The sequence below is a fragment of the Spea bombifrons genome, chromosome 3, assembly GCF_027358695.1.
Source record: "Spea bombifrons isolate aSpeBom1 chromosome 3, aSpeBom1.2.pri, whole genome shotgun sequence".
Lineage (NCBI taxonomy): Eukaryota > Metazoa > Chordata > Amphibia > Anura > Pelobatidae > Spea > Spea bombifrons.
Window position 1 is genome coordinate 44,307,027 of NC_071089.1, and position 20,444 is coordinate 44,327,470.

General features: G+C 36.5%; 1 protein-coding gene across 7 annotated transcripts in view; it reads left to right on the forward strand.

Moving 5' to 3' along the window:
• NHSL1 (NHS like 1) overlaps positions 1-20,444 on the forward strand; it is a 119,061-nt gene that overhangs the window by 73,192 nt on the left and 25,425 nt on the right. Inside the window, exon 1 of one of the 7 annotated variants that reach the window (XM_053461027.1) lies at positions 765-2,285. The exons of the other annotated variants lie outside the window; for them this stretch is intronic. Within the exon in view, the coding sequence (XP_053317002.1) occupies positions 2,087-2,285 (199 nt within the window). The 5' untranslated portion in view covers positions 765-2,086. Of the gene's footprint in view, positions 1-764; positions 2,286-20,444 lie in introns of those variants that run through there. 7 annotated transcript variants of the gene reach the window in all.

Consider the following 20,444-nt stretch of genomic DNA (forward strand, 5'->3'; position numbering starts at 1 on the left):
ACAGCAGTCCGAATACCTACAGCTGTGCCCAGTTGCCATTTCATGCTTCTGGATGTGAAATAGCAAAGCTTTACTGATTCTCATTTACACAGATAGGTGTGATGGCAGTCATTAGAAGAGCTTAAAAGTAACGCCCCTTCTGTGATGTCAAAAAAAACAAAAAAACAATTAGCTTATTGTGGAATAGCAGCACATTCAAAAGTGTTGCACCACTTTTTATATAATATTATTTCCAACGGCTGGGTAGTGATCATTTTATGTGTTCTTGCTATTAAACACCCTTACTTCTTATCATACTGCTTAGTATAGAATGGTTCAGTCTCAATCACCTAACCTGACGTTCTAACCAATAAAAGTCTATGGAGTAAAGGATTTAATTGTGAAAGGGAGGTATTGGTATTGCCATAAAGAATCAGCTCAGTGTGGAGTAAGATTAAAGGTGGTTTTCAAGGAAATAATTGTCCGCAAAAATATTTTTATGCTAAATTAGCTTCAAAGGCTTTAGAAATCAAAGAATAGAAATAATAACATAATACTCTCCGAAAATGACAAGATACTATAAGAAGATTAGATTTGGAGAAGACACCGTTACTAATATTATATTCTTTAGTGTTTAGAGATGAATAGAATGCTTTATCAGAAGTAGATTTAAGATTTTCCTGAATTTCTCTTTTTTTTTGATTGCTTGCAATTCCACATGCGGAAGTCTCTGGACAATTGTGGTCTAGGGTATAGCAGTTCTATATTAATTATCAATTTGGCAGAACATTACCCTTTATCCAAAAGCTGCCAGAATCACCCTCATTTTATGTACCAATATTCCTTCTGTTTTTAAGCAGTATTAATTTTCCATGTCTCCTACTCTGTCTTCTAGATGAGCTGCCTAAGATCTTCCTTTGTTCCGTAATTTTCAGCAAATCTTATTTTTTATCCAATAATCTATTAACTGTAGAACATTATTGACTCCCTAGTCTTTAATTTAGGTGGACAGTTACATTTTTTCATAATCGACTCCAAAGAAAGCTACAAGATTGAAGGTAATAATTAGTCGGAACATATGGTAATTACACTTATGCAAGAGGATTGGTTTTAGTAAGCCAATTAGCATGCATAAATACAAACTAGGAAAAAAGAACGCTTCACACACATATAACTGCATTGTGTTTGAGTAAGTAGAAATATCAGTGCTTTAGGATTAGGTAAAGATTTGAGGGGGATTTGTACACACACGTGTTATAAGAACAACAAGAATTCAGTTGGCAGCGATAAGATCTAAAAAGCTATTTAAATCATTATAATCAAAATCTTATAAATATATAAGTATTGTATCGGCATTGACAAAATGTGACATGATATAAACACACCAGGTATCTAAAAAGATATTATGTAAAATATATTTCATACTGATGTCCTACCAACCCGTTATGTCTTTGGAGAGATGGTGTCACATCATGAATGCAAAATCAATACACATAGTTTTTAAAATCTCCCTTGGTTACATAGTTTTAAGTAATCTTTTGCAGATCTACCATCTGTGGCTGTGGCCTTGGTAATTGGCATTAAGGAGATAGCAACATAATCTTAGATTAGGATTAGTAAATGAAATAGAATTACCGGTATAACGAAAATATCACCAACTACTCTGAAACCAGGCTTTCCTCCTGACTGTAACTTCTACACACTGGCTTTGTGAACCTCAAGAAGAAATATCTAAAACATTGCTCAGTTTGGGGGATTATTTCGATTTCTACTAGGATTGCAGTGTGGTGGTATCAGTCTGAAACAGCAAGCCATTTGCAAGATATCTTAACATAAAACAACAAAAAAAACAAAATCATATTTATCTTGATCAGCCATCTACAAATGTCGGTGATAAGGACCGTCAAAGAGTAAGGGAAGAAACCGCTTTGCACAGCAACAAAAGTACCAAAGAAAAGTGCTTTGTCACGGCAAATTCTTCTTGGGATCTGTGTCTTTCCTTTTTCCTTTTGTCCATGGATTTCTGAGCAGAGGGGAAGGCCAAGCCACTCCTGCTTTGAGCTTCCCACTGGGAATACAGGGGCATCCTCAGCAGCAGTATCTCACAATGATTGCATACATTCATTGCCTGCCTGCAGACCCGATGGTGGGCTGCTTACACAGGGCTAAGTGGCAGGCCTATTGCGATGAGGAAGAACAAGAGCTCATTCCACTTTACACCTTCAAAATGGGAAACTCGGTCACCAAAAAGAATGGGCGCAGTCGGAAAAAGTTGTCTAGCGAAGAGGACAACGAGTTCTGGCCAAGTAAGATGACTTCTGTGTCAGTTTACTATAATATTAAATTGTAGTTGTCTTTTTGGTTTGATGCCTGCCTTGTTTAATGAAAGTGTGGTTTACTCATGTAAAACCTTTAAAATAATCTAATTAGTAAGCAAGGGCACAACAAAACAATGTATATATGTGTGTGTGTATGTGTATATATATATATATATATATATATATATATATATATATATATATATATGTATATATATATATGTATATGTGTGTTTGTAAATGATCATTGTGTCATTTCCATTGCCATATAGGGTAATAAAGACTCATTCCCAAATATTCCTCAGAAGATGAAAACTATGTTCAAGTATATTGTGGACAGATTCTAATGTCACAGAATGCCTATTAATAATTGATTCTGTTGAGACCACAGCAGCCCCGCAATATGCATTTTTAATAAGCATTTCTTATAGCCAGTGTGCAGTCAAGTGTAGGCTTGGGGGTGTTTGTAATCCCATTACTCTTCCTCCAGAGCTCCATACGTCAAACCATTATATTTATCAAAATGTGAGTAACAGATATCGGTAATTTCCGCTAACTTTTCTAAAGTTACAGACACATGAATGAGACTGCGTATGTGTACTACAATGTGTGTCACATCAATAGGTCTTGGTGCAGGTTCATAGTGACATAGCTGAGGAGGAGGAGGAGGTGAGATGCATGAATGTGCTCAGCTGGCTCTTATGAGATGTATGGGTCGTCTCTTAATTTATGCAGTTCTCTGATACACACCCTGCTGCTCCTATAGTCGTTGCTCAGGAAAGCATGCAAAGAACCTATGTGTGGAATAGAAAGCTTCCTAGCAACGACCTGCTGAGGTGGAGGCACCAAGCTCTAAACTGAAAGAAATGCAGATAGCAGCAGTCCATTGCTGTTTTGTAAAATAGCATCTTCTCGCCTCATCTCTTAGTTGTTATGTTCCATTCACCACAGAGCTGATGATATCCTAAATTAAACACATTCCTTATAATTTACACTATATTGTTAATCTGACATGGGCACGTTACAAAAAAACATAGTCAAGCAATGGCGATTTCTAAACTGTGTATTCCTTAAAAGCAGAGCGAAATACGTACTCCTGGGAATGCCACATGACAGTTAAATTCTTAACCAATTTCTTTTGTTTATAAAATTAAGTAGGAAGTGTGTAATGCTCTGAAATCAGGGAACCTAATAAGGGTACTTGGCTGGAAATATCTGTTTGGTACTTGAAAAAGGAAATGCTAATTTCAAGTATACAACAAGTGCTTTTGTCTGGGATTTTTTTTGTTATTATAAAAGCTGTTGGTTTATTATTTGTTATATAACTGTATGTATAACATCAAGTTTTGATTTTAGACAAACCTCCTTACAAAAAGTGTAATGCGAAAGCTTTCCATTTGCTTTCATTGAACAATAAGCTTTTTGGCAGATGCAACCTATTTCCCTGCCTGTGACTTAGTGGGCAATTCATAGTTCTTTGCTGAAGCATACTTACTTTTCTTTTTTCTTCCTCTGATCTGAAAGGACCCAGAGGTTCTTAGGGTTTAAAATGGACTGGAAAGAATAAGATCAGCCAGTGTTACCCAAATAATCAATGGCATAGGGCTTTTATTTCTCAAGTATGCTGTAGATGGGGGTGGGGTGGCAAGGATAAACAGACACCTACACTCTTGGCAAGTCTCATTGTACAGTCTGGGCCTGAGCTTGGTATTTGCGGTCCACAGATAGCGTAGCCACCCATATTTTACCAGCACAGTCGGTAATCAACCCTTTGGACCTAGTGCATAAGTAAAAGCAGGCAGAAAATGCAAATGCATCACACCCTGGGAACTCCTCAGGGAGCATCAGGCGGGGAGTGCAACGCAAGGAAATCTCTGCCGGCTGAGTCTTCCTAACTTATTCACCGACCGCTTCTAGAACCCAGAGAAAGCATGAGTGTGAGAGTGCGTAAGAGTGAGTAAAAGCATGAGTGAGTAAGTGAGAGCATGAGAAAGTTTGGGTAATAGTGTGTGAGAGTGAAAAAGCAACGAAATGCAAACAAAAATGATCTCCAGGATAAAGCCTGGTTAGGTGTTAAACAGAATGATTACAACAAGCATAAAATAGGCAGGTACCTAGCAATTAAACTGTATTTCAATAAACTGTCAGTTTAAACAAAAGTTAACACTTTTTATGGAGCCGAAAAAGGAGGGATATGGTGGGATAACCATGCCATCAGTGCAACACATCCCGCTATTAAAACAAATGTATTTTTACCAATGAACTAAGCCAAACAGTTTTTTTGGTGGTTATCCATCTATAAAGTGTGTGTTTTTTTCTAGACCTTAGAAAGAAATACATATGAAGAAGTATGGTTCAAACCACTGTTAGGGGTACTGCACTGGGTATCCACAGTGCTTTACAATAACTAAGCCCCAAGCACCTGGTACCAGTACTGAGGAGCCTAAAGCTCAATCTCGTAGGGTCAGACAGCATTAAGTGGCTGTGGCCCTTTGTGGCCCTGCACTTTTGTGGCTCTGCTCTTGTTGACCCACAGCTATGGCTGGTATTTTTATGTGGAAAAGGTGGCTACCCTGTCCACAGGGTCAAGGGTCATTGGCTTCAAGTAAAAAACTGAATTAATATGAGTTAATGGCTAGAAACGGAGAGGTTGCCTGTCAAAGAAATATAGATTTCTATGAGGCATCTGCTACATTTTCCCATGTTTTTTGAACATTTCAGAAATTTTTTAGTTATGTCAGTTATCTTAAACAATCACTGTTTTGTGGTAAGAAAGTTTGTCCTGGAGATGCTTCAACAAGCCAGTCAACCTTTTAAAATGCAAACATCAATATGGAGGTCTAAAGATTGTTTATGGAAAAGGGTGGGGATTCCTATAGTGTAATATATTTTATTTCTCCTCACAAATCATGTGTGTGCTTTGTGATTTAGTTACTTAAAATTGCTCTTAAGCTATTTGGAAACGATGCAGGCGTGGTACCCAGTATCAGTTACAGTTGTTGCATTGGAAACAGGTTTAACAATGATCTTCATTGTGAATTAACACAATAGGAAAGAAACAGGTTAGACCACTGTGGTGTTTATGCCTGACCAATGTCACAATGCTCCATCCAACTAACCAGCTATGGCGGTGCGATAGATACTCAGTCAGTGAACTTTCTTTTTGTTTAAACAAAACATTAGATGCAGTATCAGTACTTAATGATACTTTCTCAACTAGACAAAACACTAACTGGAGTCTCAAGTATGCTAAGCAAATAAACCTCAGCAGATGTTTTCATAAAATGTATTCACATAAAATCACTGTAACTTTTAAGAAGATTATTTTTTTTCTAGTTTCTTTAACAGCAACCTACCAGTGACGGCTTTTGCGTCACATGACAATTTGTTATTCCCAACGAAAATTACTTAAGTATTAATTTCTGGTAGGTTTTAGATGTGTTAAATTCAGTAGAGTAGGTTACTCTATGGGCTACATTTACCTAATACGTTTAATAAGCGGGGTCAAGCTTGTAAGAAAATTTAGTTTTAGTTACTAATATTATTTTCCCTGGCATTTATAGAGGAATAACAGGAACATAGTTTTGTTTTTTCTGTGTTTACCATTATATTATGCGATCAGATGGACAATTTCCCTTACAAATATTAATAGCGTAACTATAGTGTAAATTTTTAAGTTGTGTAATTGTAATTTTTTAGGTAAAATGATTTTCAGTGCAATTTAACAATGCCTTATAATTAATTATTTCCATAAGCAAAGAAACATTCTGCCAGGGATAAAGTACTTGTTAGCTTATGGTATCTTTCATGTACTATATATAAAGTTTTAAAATGCTTTCTACAGTAGAAATATGCAAACAATATGTGGAAAACGCAGGAATGGGTTGGGCATAAAAGAGTGGCGCATAGGTAGGAGTTGGTGGTTTTACCATACAGCCCCTCCCTTTGACCTTCCATGATACTCTTAAGAAAATGGAGAACATGCCTATTCTTGCCTGATGGAGAATCCATCCCTCACAAGTGCAGCAGCTTTAGTTTCTGGTGTGTGACGGTGGAATTATTGACCACTGTCTAAAAGGACTCTCTGCCCTCCTCCTTTTGACATCAGTTGGATAAGGTAATTTAACATTTTTCTTGAATGCATATAAACTATATAAACTAATGTGTATAACTATACCCAAACAACAAATTTAAATACATCTATGTAATACATATGAGCTCCTTTTTTTTAATCTGCCACACAGGATTGCCCTCTGTACCTTTAAGGTTCTATTTGCCGATGTGCAGTCGGTGAGGCTTCCACTTAATTAAATCACCGTTCTTCTAATAATATACACACGGGAAATCCTACGTACTGTTCTTCTTGTAGTCTTCTGGCAGAAATATCTCCAGTAAACTAAACCCGTGGTGCGTTTGTCTTTGTAAGTTTTCTCATTAATGATTTATGTCAAGAAAGACTTCTTATCCATGAATGAGTATAGGATACCTTTTTGTAGTCACTAGTGACCTATTCTCACGCAAAGTTGACACAGTGATGGCCTACAACAAACTTTCTTATCACTTTTGCAATATTGCAAGCCCAATGTATGACATATTGCCGTATTGCGTATACATTTTTTTCAAAAATACTTGCTTTTAAAATTGACATAACTCTACCAGAGCTAAAGAATAATAGTAATTGCTTGTAAAGAGCAATTCTAATGTTTTCAAAGTGTTCTTATCACTATAGCAACCAATGAAATGATCAAACTGACTGGATTATTCCATGAATTTCTTTGGTGATCAGAATTGCTGTTTATAAATAATCCTCAATATTTCATTTGAATGTGTTTATTGACTTTTGATTAATATGGTAATCACAGTAGACCCAGCTATAGTCTATATAATTCATCCAGTCTTTTAGGATGGCTTTGGTTGAATGTTTACAACAGCAGTTTGTTTACAAGGGATGCAGGGGATCAGTTGGACAAAAAAGCGTAGACCACTCCGAATCCTTTCTGGTGGGAGCTCTGTTAAAGACAACATAGTACATGGGAACAAGGAAATGAGGTACATTATTTCCTGAAAACCCTTCACCTCCAGTCAGCTCACCAGAGCAGATTCACGTGCAGGGCCTCTGCTGCTTTTGTCCACCACTGCATCAGTGGTGCGACCTAAAGAAGGGAAATGTCTGCTAGTTGGCTGAGCCTGTCACTTCGTGTATGGTGCTCAGTTTAAGCCACCTATAAATGCACAAGGATAGTCTTCAGTACGTATGGAAGTGTGTCCAGTTCACATTCAAAACCCACTCTCCATACAAAAATCACAAAGAGCGTCTCTGCATTCCATACCCATCAACTCTTTTGTCTTAACGTTTCAGGCATTCCATGAGTGCTGGCTGATCTGAATTAGCATGTGAATGGGGGAAACCAGGCATATTGACAGTCTATTTATTCTCGCTTTCAAATTAGCTGGTTTAACTAATTTCAGTGCCAGATCAACTCAGAATAGTCAGAAGGGGTTAATCAAGGGCCATTGTATATGCCCTTTAGGTGCATTATGGCCTATCTTCCCATCATATGTTTGTCAGCTATTTAATTGAAGATCCATCAGTGCCGCTACATCTTTCTTCTACGATAAACATTATTTACAGAGGCAAAATACCTCCTCTCGGTTTTAATGGGCATCCCATCCTCTCAAGGTGATGCTCAAAACAGTCTTAAATCCAGTCTCTACAACATAATTCACTGGGAGTGCATGTACTGTGGAGACCATATATTGCTGACTAAGGCTTTTAGACAACAATTTGTATTAAAAATCTGCATGCTTTTTGCTGGTAGACTAAACTGCCTGGCCAAAATATATCGAAGGCACGGTGATATTCTTATAATTGACTTTATTAGAAATTAACGTTTCCATGAAATGGTGCATGTGACCAGAGTCAATTGTTTTTTGGATTATGTTAATAGTGTTAATGTCCTGCAGATGGCAGACTTTATCGTCATCACAGTGCACATCTCTTTTTCTGTCTATACCACAATGCACAATAATGTGAGCTATTACTACACACAGCTCTTTATATTTTTTTTCTTATTGGAATTTATTAGCTGTTCTGTGCTATACTGTATAGTATATTCTCATCATTTCTCTACATATTTCACTGGGAGAAAAACTTGCGAAAGGTAGTGCTTGGCCTCCATTCATTTCATTGACTATGTCTCCCCAGTGTCCCCTCACCATGTTTATGCCCACCCCACAAAATGTGTTTCAGGAACACTTTTCATTTTAGACTCGTTATTTACCACATTTATATCATTTTTAAGCTTGTGTATTTACCTTACAAAATACATTTTCAAGACCATAGGACAGTTAAAATGATGTTTAGTGTCCTCCTCGTTAATTTTTTGAAGCACCTGAACAGAGGCTGGTAAGCATAAGGTTGAGTGAAACAGGAAGGCATTTGGTATTCTTAATGACACATAATCCATTTTAAGTATACACGCTGTTGAAAGCATTACTTTATGTTGACAATGGTGAAGGAAAAGTTATGAAATGACAGCAGTTTAAAGGACATGGATGGTCTAGCTTGTGTGTGACATCCCCATGACATTGCCTTAGCCATTTGTGTTTCCAAAGGTCACCACTAACTCTTTATCAGGCTCACTTTACTTATGGTCAACATGTAACTGATGGCCTTCTGTCCATATATGTGTGTATGAGGACATAGTGAGGATTGTCTACAGACTTCAACCAAGTGTTAATTAAGTGTTATTCAACAGCTAAAGGCAAGGAAATGGCTTGAGTACAAAAACAAATGTTTTCAGATGTATTCAACTTTATGAAATACAAAAACCACAGCTGGAAAATTTGAGGTTATCTTATATGTAAAGCTGCACAATTTTAATACAGGAGATAAAGATCTACTTCAGGTTTCGGCAGGCACATCAACAAACGCATCCGTTTGTACCATTGTAACTTTTCTGTGATGTGTACTGGCCATGTCTGTGAGACATATGTTCTTTCCCTGGGTGCTATATCTTTATTTCTTTGGCATTCTGGGTATAATGCCGAACATCTACAAAGTCTCTTGTATACTGACACCAGACTAGTTGCAAGACTTTGTATTGTGGGTTTAAAATATTTATGAAGCTTCAGTAACTAAAGAGCTTATGGTGATGACAAAGCCGACATGACAATCTGACATGACGCAAGTAGCAGACGCTCCATTTGTATTTAAGATCAATATTAAGAGATCATCCAGGGGCAGAATCGTCTGTGCGTTCTACTAGTGGACTGTTTCTGACATAAATCTGCAATCTTTCTTCCATCCCTCTGCATTTTGTTTGTGGTACATCTACATTGTCCACACCCCAACAAAAGATAGTGAATGCTAGTGACATTAGACATCTTAAAAGCATGGTGAGAGCAGATGGCTTCCACACAATCAGATTAAATTATTAAGCAGTCCTAGAGATGGAGACTGAAGTATTGTTGAAATAAATGTGTTTTGCTACAGTGAAAATGACAGAACTGTATTCTGTAGCCACTATAGTAGGTGAATTGTACTGTGCCAGATAAATGCCTTAAATCCCTTTTTATTTTGTTGAGATTAAGCCATAATTTAGTGGGGTTTTTAGGGGGGGTATTCAGCTATATGCAAATATTGTCACTTCAACTGGGCATCCTTTGTAGCATGTGCTGGCATTGCTGTAATAAATGTGTTGTCAAGCTGTCTGGTTGCAGTTAAAAGAGTTTCATTTTATATTGTGTTGTAGGTACACAAGTGTCCATGGGACAGGGCAAGAGAGGACATTTGGCACTCCCAAATCATTTCTTCTTTAGGTTTGGGTTGTTTTGTGGTGTGCTTGACTTGTGGAATCCTTTCAAGTATTTTGGCCTAGGTGTGCCTTGCATGTAAATCCAACATATTATTTTAGATTTGTCTATAACCTTACATTACTAGCTATTATTTATATAATGTCAATACATTCTTCAATGCTGGATGACAAGATCATGCATAGAAAATAAAATATTTACACTTACAAAGACAAAAGGGGATGCCTTTGCTTCAAACTTTAATATAATAATTTTTATATAATACTAAACTAGAAAATTAAAGCAAAAACTGTGGTGATTTTTTTAGCAGGAGGTCGAACCATGTTGGTTAGCAGAAGTACACAAAACAAAGAATTCAGCACATACCCAGCGAATACTATCCAAAAAAACACCATGGTCATATATTACATTGCCCGCCACTACGTCAAAGTACCCCAAGCTTGACGAGTCCTCTTTGATAAGCGGTATAGCCATGAAATTAGATAGGACAGTCATATAGTGTGACAGAATCCCCAATATTTATGCCTTAGATAGATGTTTTTTGAATTGTATTGGCTGGGTATGCGCTGAATTCTTGGCTTTTTTTGTGAATTTATTGGTGACACATATACTTAAAAATACATATGAAGAGTGATTTTTTGGGGGCATGAAGCCATACTTACGAAATACCAGATACTATTCCCTTTTCTGAGCACAGATGTTTTTAATTCATTGGGCAATGCTTATATTGTATATCTAACGTAGGTATAGTGTTATCATCTAGCCTTTTGTTGTCCCTTGTGAGATTTAGCAATTCATCACTGTGATTGCAACATATCACATTCATTGAATGGAGCCCAATGTGTGAAAAAGATTTCCATGTTCACGACTTGGATACGTCATTTAGAAGAATCAGTGTAAATGTAGTATTACAATGTTGGAAATATTTGCTCTATTCTCCAAGTATTAAACATAAGCCTAACTCCCTCACACCAGTGCTGTAAAAGTATGTTTGTGGAGAAATGGTAAATCTTGGGACAAAGATGCTAAAACCTAATTGATTTCATCCTACTCAGGGTGGAAAGTTCATCCACACTGATTGCAACATTGATTTTTATTCCATTCAGTTTATTGAAACATCCTATTTCTCCCCCTTCAAATCTGATCCCCTTGTGTATCTATTTGTGTCAAAATCAACATCCATTAAAATGATTTTCTTGTCTTAGTGCGCCAAGAAAATAGTGTATATACGGTATATATATTATATTTTCATATTTTATATACAATACAGTAAAGTCAGGGCATGACTTATTAATATTAGTGACATATTAAGAGATTTTTCTTATGGGTTGGGATTAAGTTTTTTGTTGTTCTTGGGAATAAAGGTTTTTCTGCAAACTGAGATATGTTAGTGTGTACTAAATTAATAAGACAATAAAGTTGGAAATAAACTCATCAAAGCCAGCAAATTGAATATTCTTGTAAATTAACAAAACATTAGAAACATCATTCCTAGCTTAAATTGAATGCTCAGATTTTTCCCAGAAATAATTTTTAAGTTATGTAGTAGTCCTGGAACACTTAAATGTCATATGATCAAAAGGCAGGTATTGATAGGATTTTGACATAGACGCTGTAAAAAGGCATCTTAAATATGTGGGTTGATTTTATGTGATTAAACCTTAGGAGAAAGTGTACAATTGATGTTGTGGAATTGATTTTTTTACCCTCTCGTTAAAGTTGACTCAATACATCGCACTTAAATCAGAGATAATCAGCAGATGGTCTTTTTTTCTCATCTATTTATTTTGGCTGTTTTCCCTTCAGTTATAACAAAATTGAAAAAAGTAGGACAACAAAAATATTCGGTATGTGCCTTTTAGGCCCATAAATGCAGAAAATTGAATAACGTGCGAGGAATGGACCAACAATGTTTGAGAATTGTGGCAGTTGATTGATTTTTGCCCATAGTTGATCCCTCGGAAGGCAGATAGCACCACGCTGCCTTTTGTTTATTTTTCACTAATGCCTGAGAAGTGTTTCCTGTCACTAGTTCATACACAGCAGTGGATAGAGTCCACCTGCAGTGACAATGAGCCACAGTGTGAAAACTGTCACTTGGACCCCAAATCCGTATCTGCTCTCTTTAATAGGTTAGCTGGCCTTTTAAATGTTTGACATGTCTGCAGGAACCGTATCATTTGATATCCATAAATATATTTGCTGTGACATTTAAAGGACGCATAACCTTCCTTGCTGCCTGTGTTAATTAAACGCTACTCAGATCACATTGGAGCACAGTGGTATTGGCAACACACTGACGTGACCAGTCTGTGCCCGTCTGTGTTTAATCAATTGTTACATGCAAGGGTACACACAGTATTATGTAAATATCAGCAGCTACGAGTGACAGCTTACATCAAGGTAAATCATATACCGTCACTCTGTTTGGTTGGTACATTTCCTACACGGTCAATAAAGTGCCTGACAGCACAATCTAAAAGTTCTCTATGAGCAATATGAGCAAATTATCAAAATATTGACATGAGCAAAATAATTTTATTTAGTCAATTAAAAAAATTTCCTGTTCAGATCATTTCTCTTTGAGCGGGTATTTTAATTGCCAGAAAATCCGCATGCTGCGTAATTTAAATTGTACTAGGAACAGTTCATGCCACCTAACATTTCAGGTGTCCAAATCAGGACACCTTTGTTGGGGTTAGAAGCAGGACCTCCCATGTACCTTACCCATCTGGCCACCTTGTGGCACTCAGCTGAAATGTACTAAGAGGCTTGCACATGGAGCCCCTGTGATTGAGGCCAGTGCTGCAAAAACACAGACCTCTATGTCACAGCTTGGTGATCACCTGGTCTCCCCAACCAACTCCTAATCTTCGCTGTCCTTTAAGCAGGACGGTGTTTGACAGGAGTGTTCCCTGTAATATGGGAGGGTTGAGAATGAGAGTCGTGTTACTTGAATTAAAACCATAGTGGTAAGAATAAAAAAGGCTGTTGTTATGGAGCCATACTGGACTATTGGGTAGTTACGTGCGAGGGTGATTGTCTCTTGGGTGATTAATGAATAAGATCGGTGTATCACTCAATCTTATTTGAACTTTATGGAGTGCTCTGCCGTTTGGGGTGTCCTACAATTTTGTAATGAGTAAAATAAAAAAAGTGATACTATGCCCTTTTATGCTGCATCGTTCCCTACTTTATATAGAATTGATTGCTTTTGAGAGAATTCAAAACAATGTATTTGAAAAACTGAATTTAATGAAAGACTGGCACTGTTATTATTACCACCTTTATTAGCTTTTTCCTTCTCCCAATAGATGTGAAACGGGCATAGTGGAGAAAGCTATATGTCCCATATAGGCATTTTGATTTGCATGTCCTTTGAAATACAGGGCGTAACAGCTATAATAAAATTCATGCTTTCAGGTGAACCCAAAGCTGTGTGGAACTCTTAATTCCTCCAAAATTTGTACCCTAGAGGGTTGTCTGAATGAGAAACAGTGGGATGTAAACCATACTCCCTGCAAGGAAATCCTTGATCCTCCCAAATTTACAATTACCTGGAGAGTTTAATTAGAGGCCACAATGGGACCATGACCCAGTAAAACCGTCACAACCCTTCTTACCATGTCACGTTTTTTTGTATCCGTTCAAAGAACAGGTCACTGCTAGCCACTATCTATTATATGGTTGAAAAGGAGACACATTCCTTACATTGTTTTAGTTCTGGATTTTACAGTTTACTAATTTACCCAAAGTGATCATGCAATAAAAGTAGCATGATGCTCATTCTATACATATACTATCTAGGCAATAGGCCATAAATTTGCGAGAAAAGTGCTAAACGTGTAACAAATCACCATGGAAACCAATGAAATGTCCCTGGTAAATGGTAGATATTTAACCTATAAACATTGACGAAGAGCTTTAATCACTTAGCACCAGGAATTCTCTTTACACACATGTCCAATGTGTCTTATCCTTGGCTGTTACACATATATATAGGCTGGCTTACACCATTATTTATTTATTTATTTATTTATTTATTTTATCTCTATCGTCGTGTAAATCCCACCACCACTTTGTCAGAAAGATTTGCAGAAAAATTCATATTTTAGCATGTAATATACAATTGCTTTTATTATATTTCATTAACAATGGATCAGGCGGCCATAGTGTATTGATCCCTAGGCCTGCTCAGCATGTGCACCAACTTGGATAGAGATAACAGCATCTTCTCCATTGTTACTAGTGGGTCTAAACGTTTTCCAGATATATTTATTTATGTATGTTTTCATGTGCACACTGATAGCTAATCTATTCTATCCTTATCATGTGGACACATGTCACTTTAGCTTCAGTAAGTTGTCATTTGTAAGGAGCTTGGGAAGGTTCACTATTAAAGTACACATGGGTTGAGGATGATATAAATGAAGTCTTTGTCAATCTCTGACATTTGTGATAAGGGGCAGCTGAATCTGCTTCAACTGTGGGGAACTTTTATTTGGAAAGTGCCTTTTGTTCACCATTTAATAGATTGTGGCGGCCACCATTCAGTAGTGTATAAAAGGAAATAATATATGTGTTTGTGGGGTATGTATTTAGCATAATTAAATACATTATTTATGGAACAAGTACTGTTGCACCAGGCCATACACCTCTGTATAACTTTTCCCTCATTGACCCAGGAATAGTTCGAAACTTTAAAGTATCTAAAGAGAGAAAGATTATCGTTGAATCACTTTGTTAATTCAGCACATGCACAATTCTTCAACAAATATGCTCTGTCAAGTGCAGGTTCATTTTACATTTTAAAACAGTGCAAAACCATTTTTTGGGATACTTCGTTACCTACACGCTTGTATCTGAGGGGGTGGAAAATACAAAATTACATTGTAGCTACTTGGCTGCTTCAAACTAGTCTTTTACGTTACACCGTTGATAGGTTAATTTTGTAGGTTTTAAGTTTTAATTCCAGAAGTGCTGGAGAAATCAAGTGTGTGGGAATATCTGTCCCAGATGGACGCACAGAGCAGGTCAACTGGAAATGTGTTTGAAGGAGAGAAGTGGGTGATGGGTGGGAGCAGAGCTGAATCCAAGACAATCAATTCATACTATCTCTGAATCCATAGTGTCTCGTGAAACATTTCTATGACATGACAGAGCAGAATGATAAAATACGGTAATTATTAAAATAATGGCAATGAAGAGGGCCTCTAGAAATATTAGGTCTTATTCCATTCGGAGTTAAACATGGATATTTAAGCATGATTGTCAAGAACCCCAGCTCAAAATGCTGTATCCACTTGCCTTGATACTCCCCCGTGACTTGACCTTGTGTCATCCCACCCCCCATTCATTCTATGGGAAGCCATATCTTGTAACTCGTATGACTGACATTCTTTCAACATGTTACAATTCTGACACAATGAAACATATATACATATACACGCGCACACCCTTTCTTTCATTTGAATATTTGTAGGGTAACGACAAAATGTTAAGAAAAAAGTATACATGATACCATAACTTATATAATTTGCCAAAGGTAAAGCCTCCTTGAGAAATAAAACAATTAATATATACTGCTACATCATATATTTACCTTGCAGCCTCATCCAGTGATTAGAACAGACCAAATGGCTCAGCAGGCACGACACCAAATTATTTAGTTTATTTGTTAAAGTATACGAACTGTTAACTTGGTGGAGAACTAATGACAAAGCAATTACTGCAAAAAAAAAAAAAAATCCTAGTGTCATTTACACTTTTAACAGAATATTATCTTTCCAAATGTTGTATTGTATGCTGAATAGTATTTATTTGTTTCTGTCTAGCTAGTAGTTTGATTTACAAAGCTTGTACTTTTGTTGTGGAAATCAAAACAGCATTGCTTCCTATCTTAGTACATTACCAAATACTCTGGTATATCTACAGAATGCAAGCTCATAGAGCAGCGTACATTTACATGATACTCGAAAATGCAAATACAATGGAAATAAACAAACACAGGTAAACAATCATCTATTTACAGCCTCACCAAGAAAGCAGAAGTACTGTTGACGACTTTCGGGGGGGGGTTCCAGAAAGCTGAGGGGGGCATTTGCATTACAATAGGTGTAAAACAATACTGCTCCATTCAGATTACTAAGAGCTCTACAGCGGCTCTGGGAGGATGTTATGAGCAGAAGCTTACATTGGATACCGATCACAGAAGCAAACAGGAGAGTACTAAGCTTTCAGTGGGCGTGGAATAGAAAGGACAATCTCATGGATCAGTGGGAAAAGTCTTGAATGAAGAAGCAACAAGGCAGAAAGACTGTTTCTTCTGTAGTGAGCAACTAAGAAGGACATTGTATCTGTCCTATGCCCCCGGATAGCTTCAAAACATCTTCTGTTAAGGCTCAAGGATTATGTTTTGGAAATAAAAGGGATTTTTTAGAGTCAAGGCTTTTGTGGGACTTCTAGATTCCTGCTCGACAAATCGTACATCAAAATTACGAAGAGGGGAAAAAAACGACTTGAAATAGGATTGTGAAACAGACACACCTGCAAGCTTTTCTAGCTCCCAGGCTGGAGACTTCATTGAAATGGTGGTGTTTATTAACACAAAGTTGAAATCATTGATCAGTCTGTTCAAGAAAAAGGGTAAGTAACTCTACAGAGGTAGATCATTTCAAATACAATATATTGCTATAACATACAAGGGAGAAACAAGCAATCCTTTGGTCCTGTGGGTTAAATAGTTGAGGCAAAAATGTTAGCACGCTGTGCTTTTAATTGCTTGGAACATTTTTCCGACCCACAGCGCACAAAGAGACTAGAGCTCAATCTTGTTTGGGGCTGATATTTTTGAAAGACAAATCTTTAATTTTCATATTCTCATGGAAACACTTTTCTTTCTTGGGGATCTAACTTTAAGTAAGGTCAATGAGTTGTCATTTTTCTTGCTTTCGAAAGGTGATGAACATTATCATTTAGAAACATATATTTTTTTTAATGGTAATCTTTTACTGTGCTAAGAATTTTTCGTCAGTATTTCAACATTTGAAATATTAAAACATTACTTTGAAGATAGTATCATAACCTCATATTCTGATAATTCCTATTAACAATAACCATTATTAAAAAATAAAGATATGTAAAGCTGTAAAGACTTAATGTTGTTGTGAAACTTTAGTATAGGTAAGGCAATGGTTATCATTTCATATCTGCACAAAATGGAACATTGGCTGTCAGTTGTGTAGTACTTTTTCCTCCCCAATAATTTTTATTGAAGTTTTGATTTCATAGACTATAGTAATTTACAATAAACTTTTGAGTTGAAGAAAATACATGAGAAATTAGTTACAACTGATATTCAATTCCGAATTGATCTCCAATTATTGAATTGGCTCCAGTACATGAAAATAATAAATTAATGAATATTAAAATAAGAATATAGTAACTGGATACAAGAGAAAAAGTAGTGAAGTACTTTTTAAAAGATACCTCATACTAATTGCAAACCATGAAGAAGAATAAAAATGCCGTTGTTGTAACCCTTATCTACTCACCCCTAATTTTACTATTTTAACTTGTTACCAACTACTTGTATGTACAACTACTTGTATATATGCCTGGCGTATTTTTATTGAGGAACATGTTGCAACTTTAAACCTAACATTATTAACCTGAATGATATAACTCTTTGCTAAGTGTACAAATCATATTTTCTGTATAGTCCCTGTAAGGCAGCTTTGGATCTGTTGTGTACAGATGGTTCTCTAGACTTGCTTCTAAAAAGCTTTAGCGAATTAGGATTTATAACACAGTTTAAACAAGGTCTCTGTCTGGAAAACAGGTCCTAAGCACACGTTATTAAACAGTGGAACTAATAACAGCATGCGAATGACGGACTATTGGTGAGAACAGAATAATGTATGCACTAGGATATTTGTCAATGTCACTTAATCAAAGCACGAGCAGATTGGAGAACTATCACACAGTGGCTCCTACGAAATACCTATGCATGTGCCTACATTATTAATAATAACCCTAATAGTGATATGTTTTATTACAACAACTAAATTAATTGATGTGGATATTAAAAACATAAAAGTAATAAGAAGGAGCTTACTTTCTCTACACTTCTATAGGTATTGTTTCGCATTGTGCTCTGTAAGGAGAAATTGATCCAAGCCTGCTGTATAAAAGCCCAAAAAAATTTCCTATCCACCTATAATTAAATAGCAACCACTGCTTACATAGCTTATTTACTAATAATCTCCTGTTTTCCCTGATGGCATTTGTTTATTTTATATAGAAGGATTTGTAGTTCCATCCTGTTACTATCTGCTGGATGCCAGATATCAGTTAAAATACATGGCTTACCAAAAGGCAGCTTGCATGGGTATAGACTCATAAAGTACTTATTTACTTTTAGCTTGTACAGTGTTTTGTGCATGCTGTTGTCAGCAGGTATCTTTGTTGAGCGCAACCTGTTATAATAGGAACTAATAAAATATATTGCTCCTTTGAAGATTTTTTTTCTTTTTATCCCTAAAACAAATTACTTGCGCTTTACAACCAGTAACATGCATTTAAGAACAGGAAAACATTTTTTTGCGGTCTGCAATAAACCATTGAGCAGGTACAAGCAATTCCCTGCAGGTATGGGAAAACACTCTGGGGATTTAACGTGGTGAATGAATGCTAGTTCTGTGCCTGCGCTAAACCAATAAACATTCTTCAATAAGTTTCAGTCTAGTTTTCTTAGGCATCTGCAGGTGTAAGACAAATGAAGTCACTAATATGTAGTACTAACTCTATTTTGCGACAAAGGTCAAGTCTTCCCTGCTTTGATAAATCCATGAAATTTCATTAATGTCATCTTCCCAATTTACCTATACATTAAGCTAGGCCAGATCTACTGTGGATAGCACCTCACAACACATAGTGAAGCTGTTGAACTCTCATGTAAGCCAGCGTTGGATCTAGCAGGGTTTGTGCAAGTATATGAAAGTGCTTATGACGGCTGGAGTATCCCTTTAATGAATAACCTCTGGACAGTTTCATCTTTGCTAATGTCTGGAAAAATGTTTACGGACTCCCATGCGCCTGCTGAATCTAATTTAACAAACTGGTAATTAACATGATCCCCTGAAATATAATAGCGGCTATAATCTCCATCTGGTAATGTGTTAGCAGTCAATGCTGCTTGCTGTCTGCACCTGACACTTGTCTCTGGGGACCCGGGGGCTGTATCTTGATCTGTGTGGCAGCATTTTTCGAAGGGAAAGCTAGAAAAGGAGGATTCAGTAAATGCAGAAAACAAAAATAGCATTGTGCATTGTAGGACTGAGAATTTTGCAATGTTATAGGAAACAGTTATCTAGAATGGTTGGGCCATTTCGCAGCACTAGGAATTATGCTTTTAATGCTGAATTTAATTTTAAAAGTTCATCAGAGTTGGTGAAACAGCACATTTAATTGTTGATGTTCAAGAATGGCTTTGTATTAATCTTACTATTGGGACAAGGTCTTTTTAAATGCATATTCGAGATGTTTTGCTTGCCGTTTGTATCCTTTGTTCTTAAAAGTCAATATATTGATGCACACTGCAAATCCTAAAATATAGACCAAGCCTAAGATTTTTTTCAGTTTTGATATTCTAATATCTAATTACTGTCTCCGTTCAGTCAAAGTTTTGGCAGATATTCCCAGTTGTGTTATACACCTGTGCTCAAAACAGGGATGTCCTGGAAACCATTAAGCAGCTTTTGGAATTACTGTTCTAGAGGTCTGTTTTTTCCTGCCTCGTGTTGATTATTCACAGTTTTTTTTTATTATTATTATTATTTTTTTCTGATGGCTGTTACCTGTAGGGATACATACTGTGGAGATGCCAATACTCTGAACGACGACCTCCATTTAAAAAATTCCCCACCAGATCTCATTCCCTTAGATTTGTTGTCACCCTTCAAATGCTGACCATTGGAGGTGATTTCAAGTATAATTCCATATGCTAATCATGACTGACTTTAAGCATATGGAATGAAACAAATGTATTCAGTGCAAGCAGATATACTACTTATTGATATATATATATATATATATATATATATATGTTCAAAAGGTTGGGGTGACCTTGATTTTAGAAAAGCATATTTTGTCCATTACAACAACATCAAATAATCAGAAATTCAGTGTTGTAAATGACTATTGTAGCTGGAAACGGCTGATTATAAATGGAATATCTTCATAGACGTACAGAGGCACTTTATCAGCAACCATCACTCCTGTGTTCCAATGGCACATTGTGTTAGCTAATCCAAGTGTAAAAGGCTAATTGAT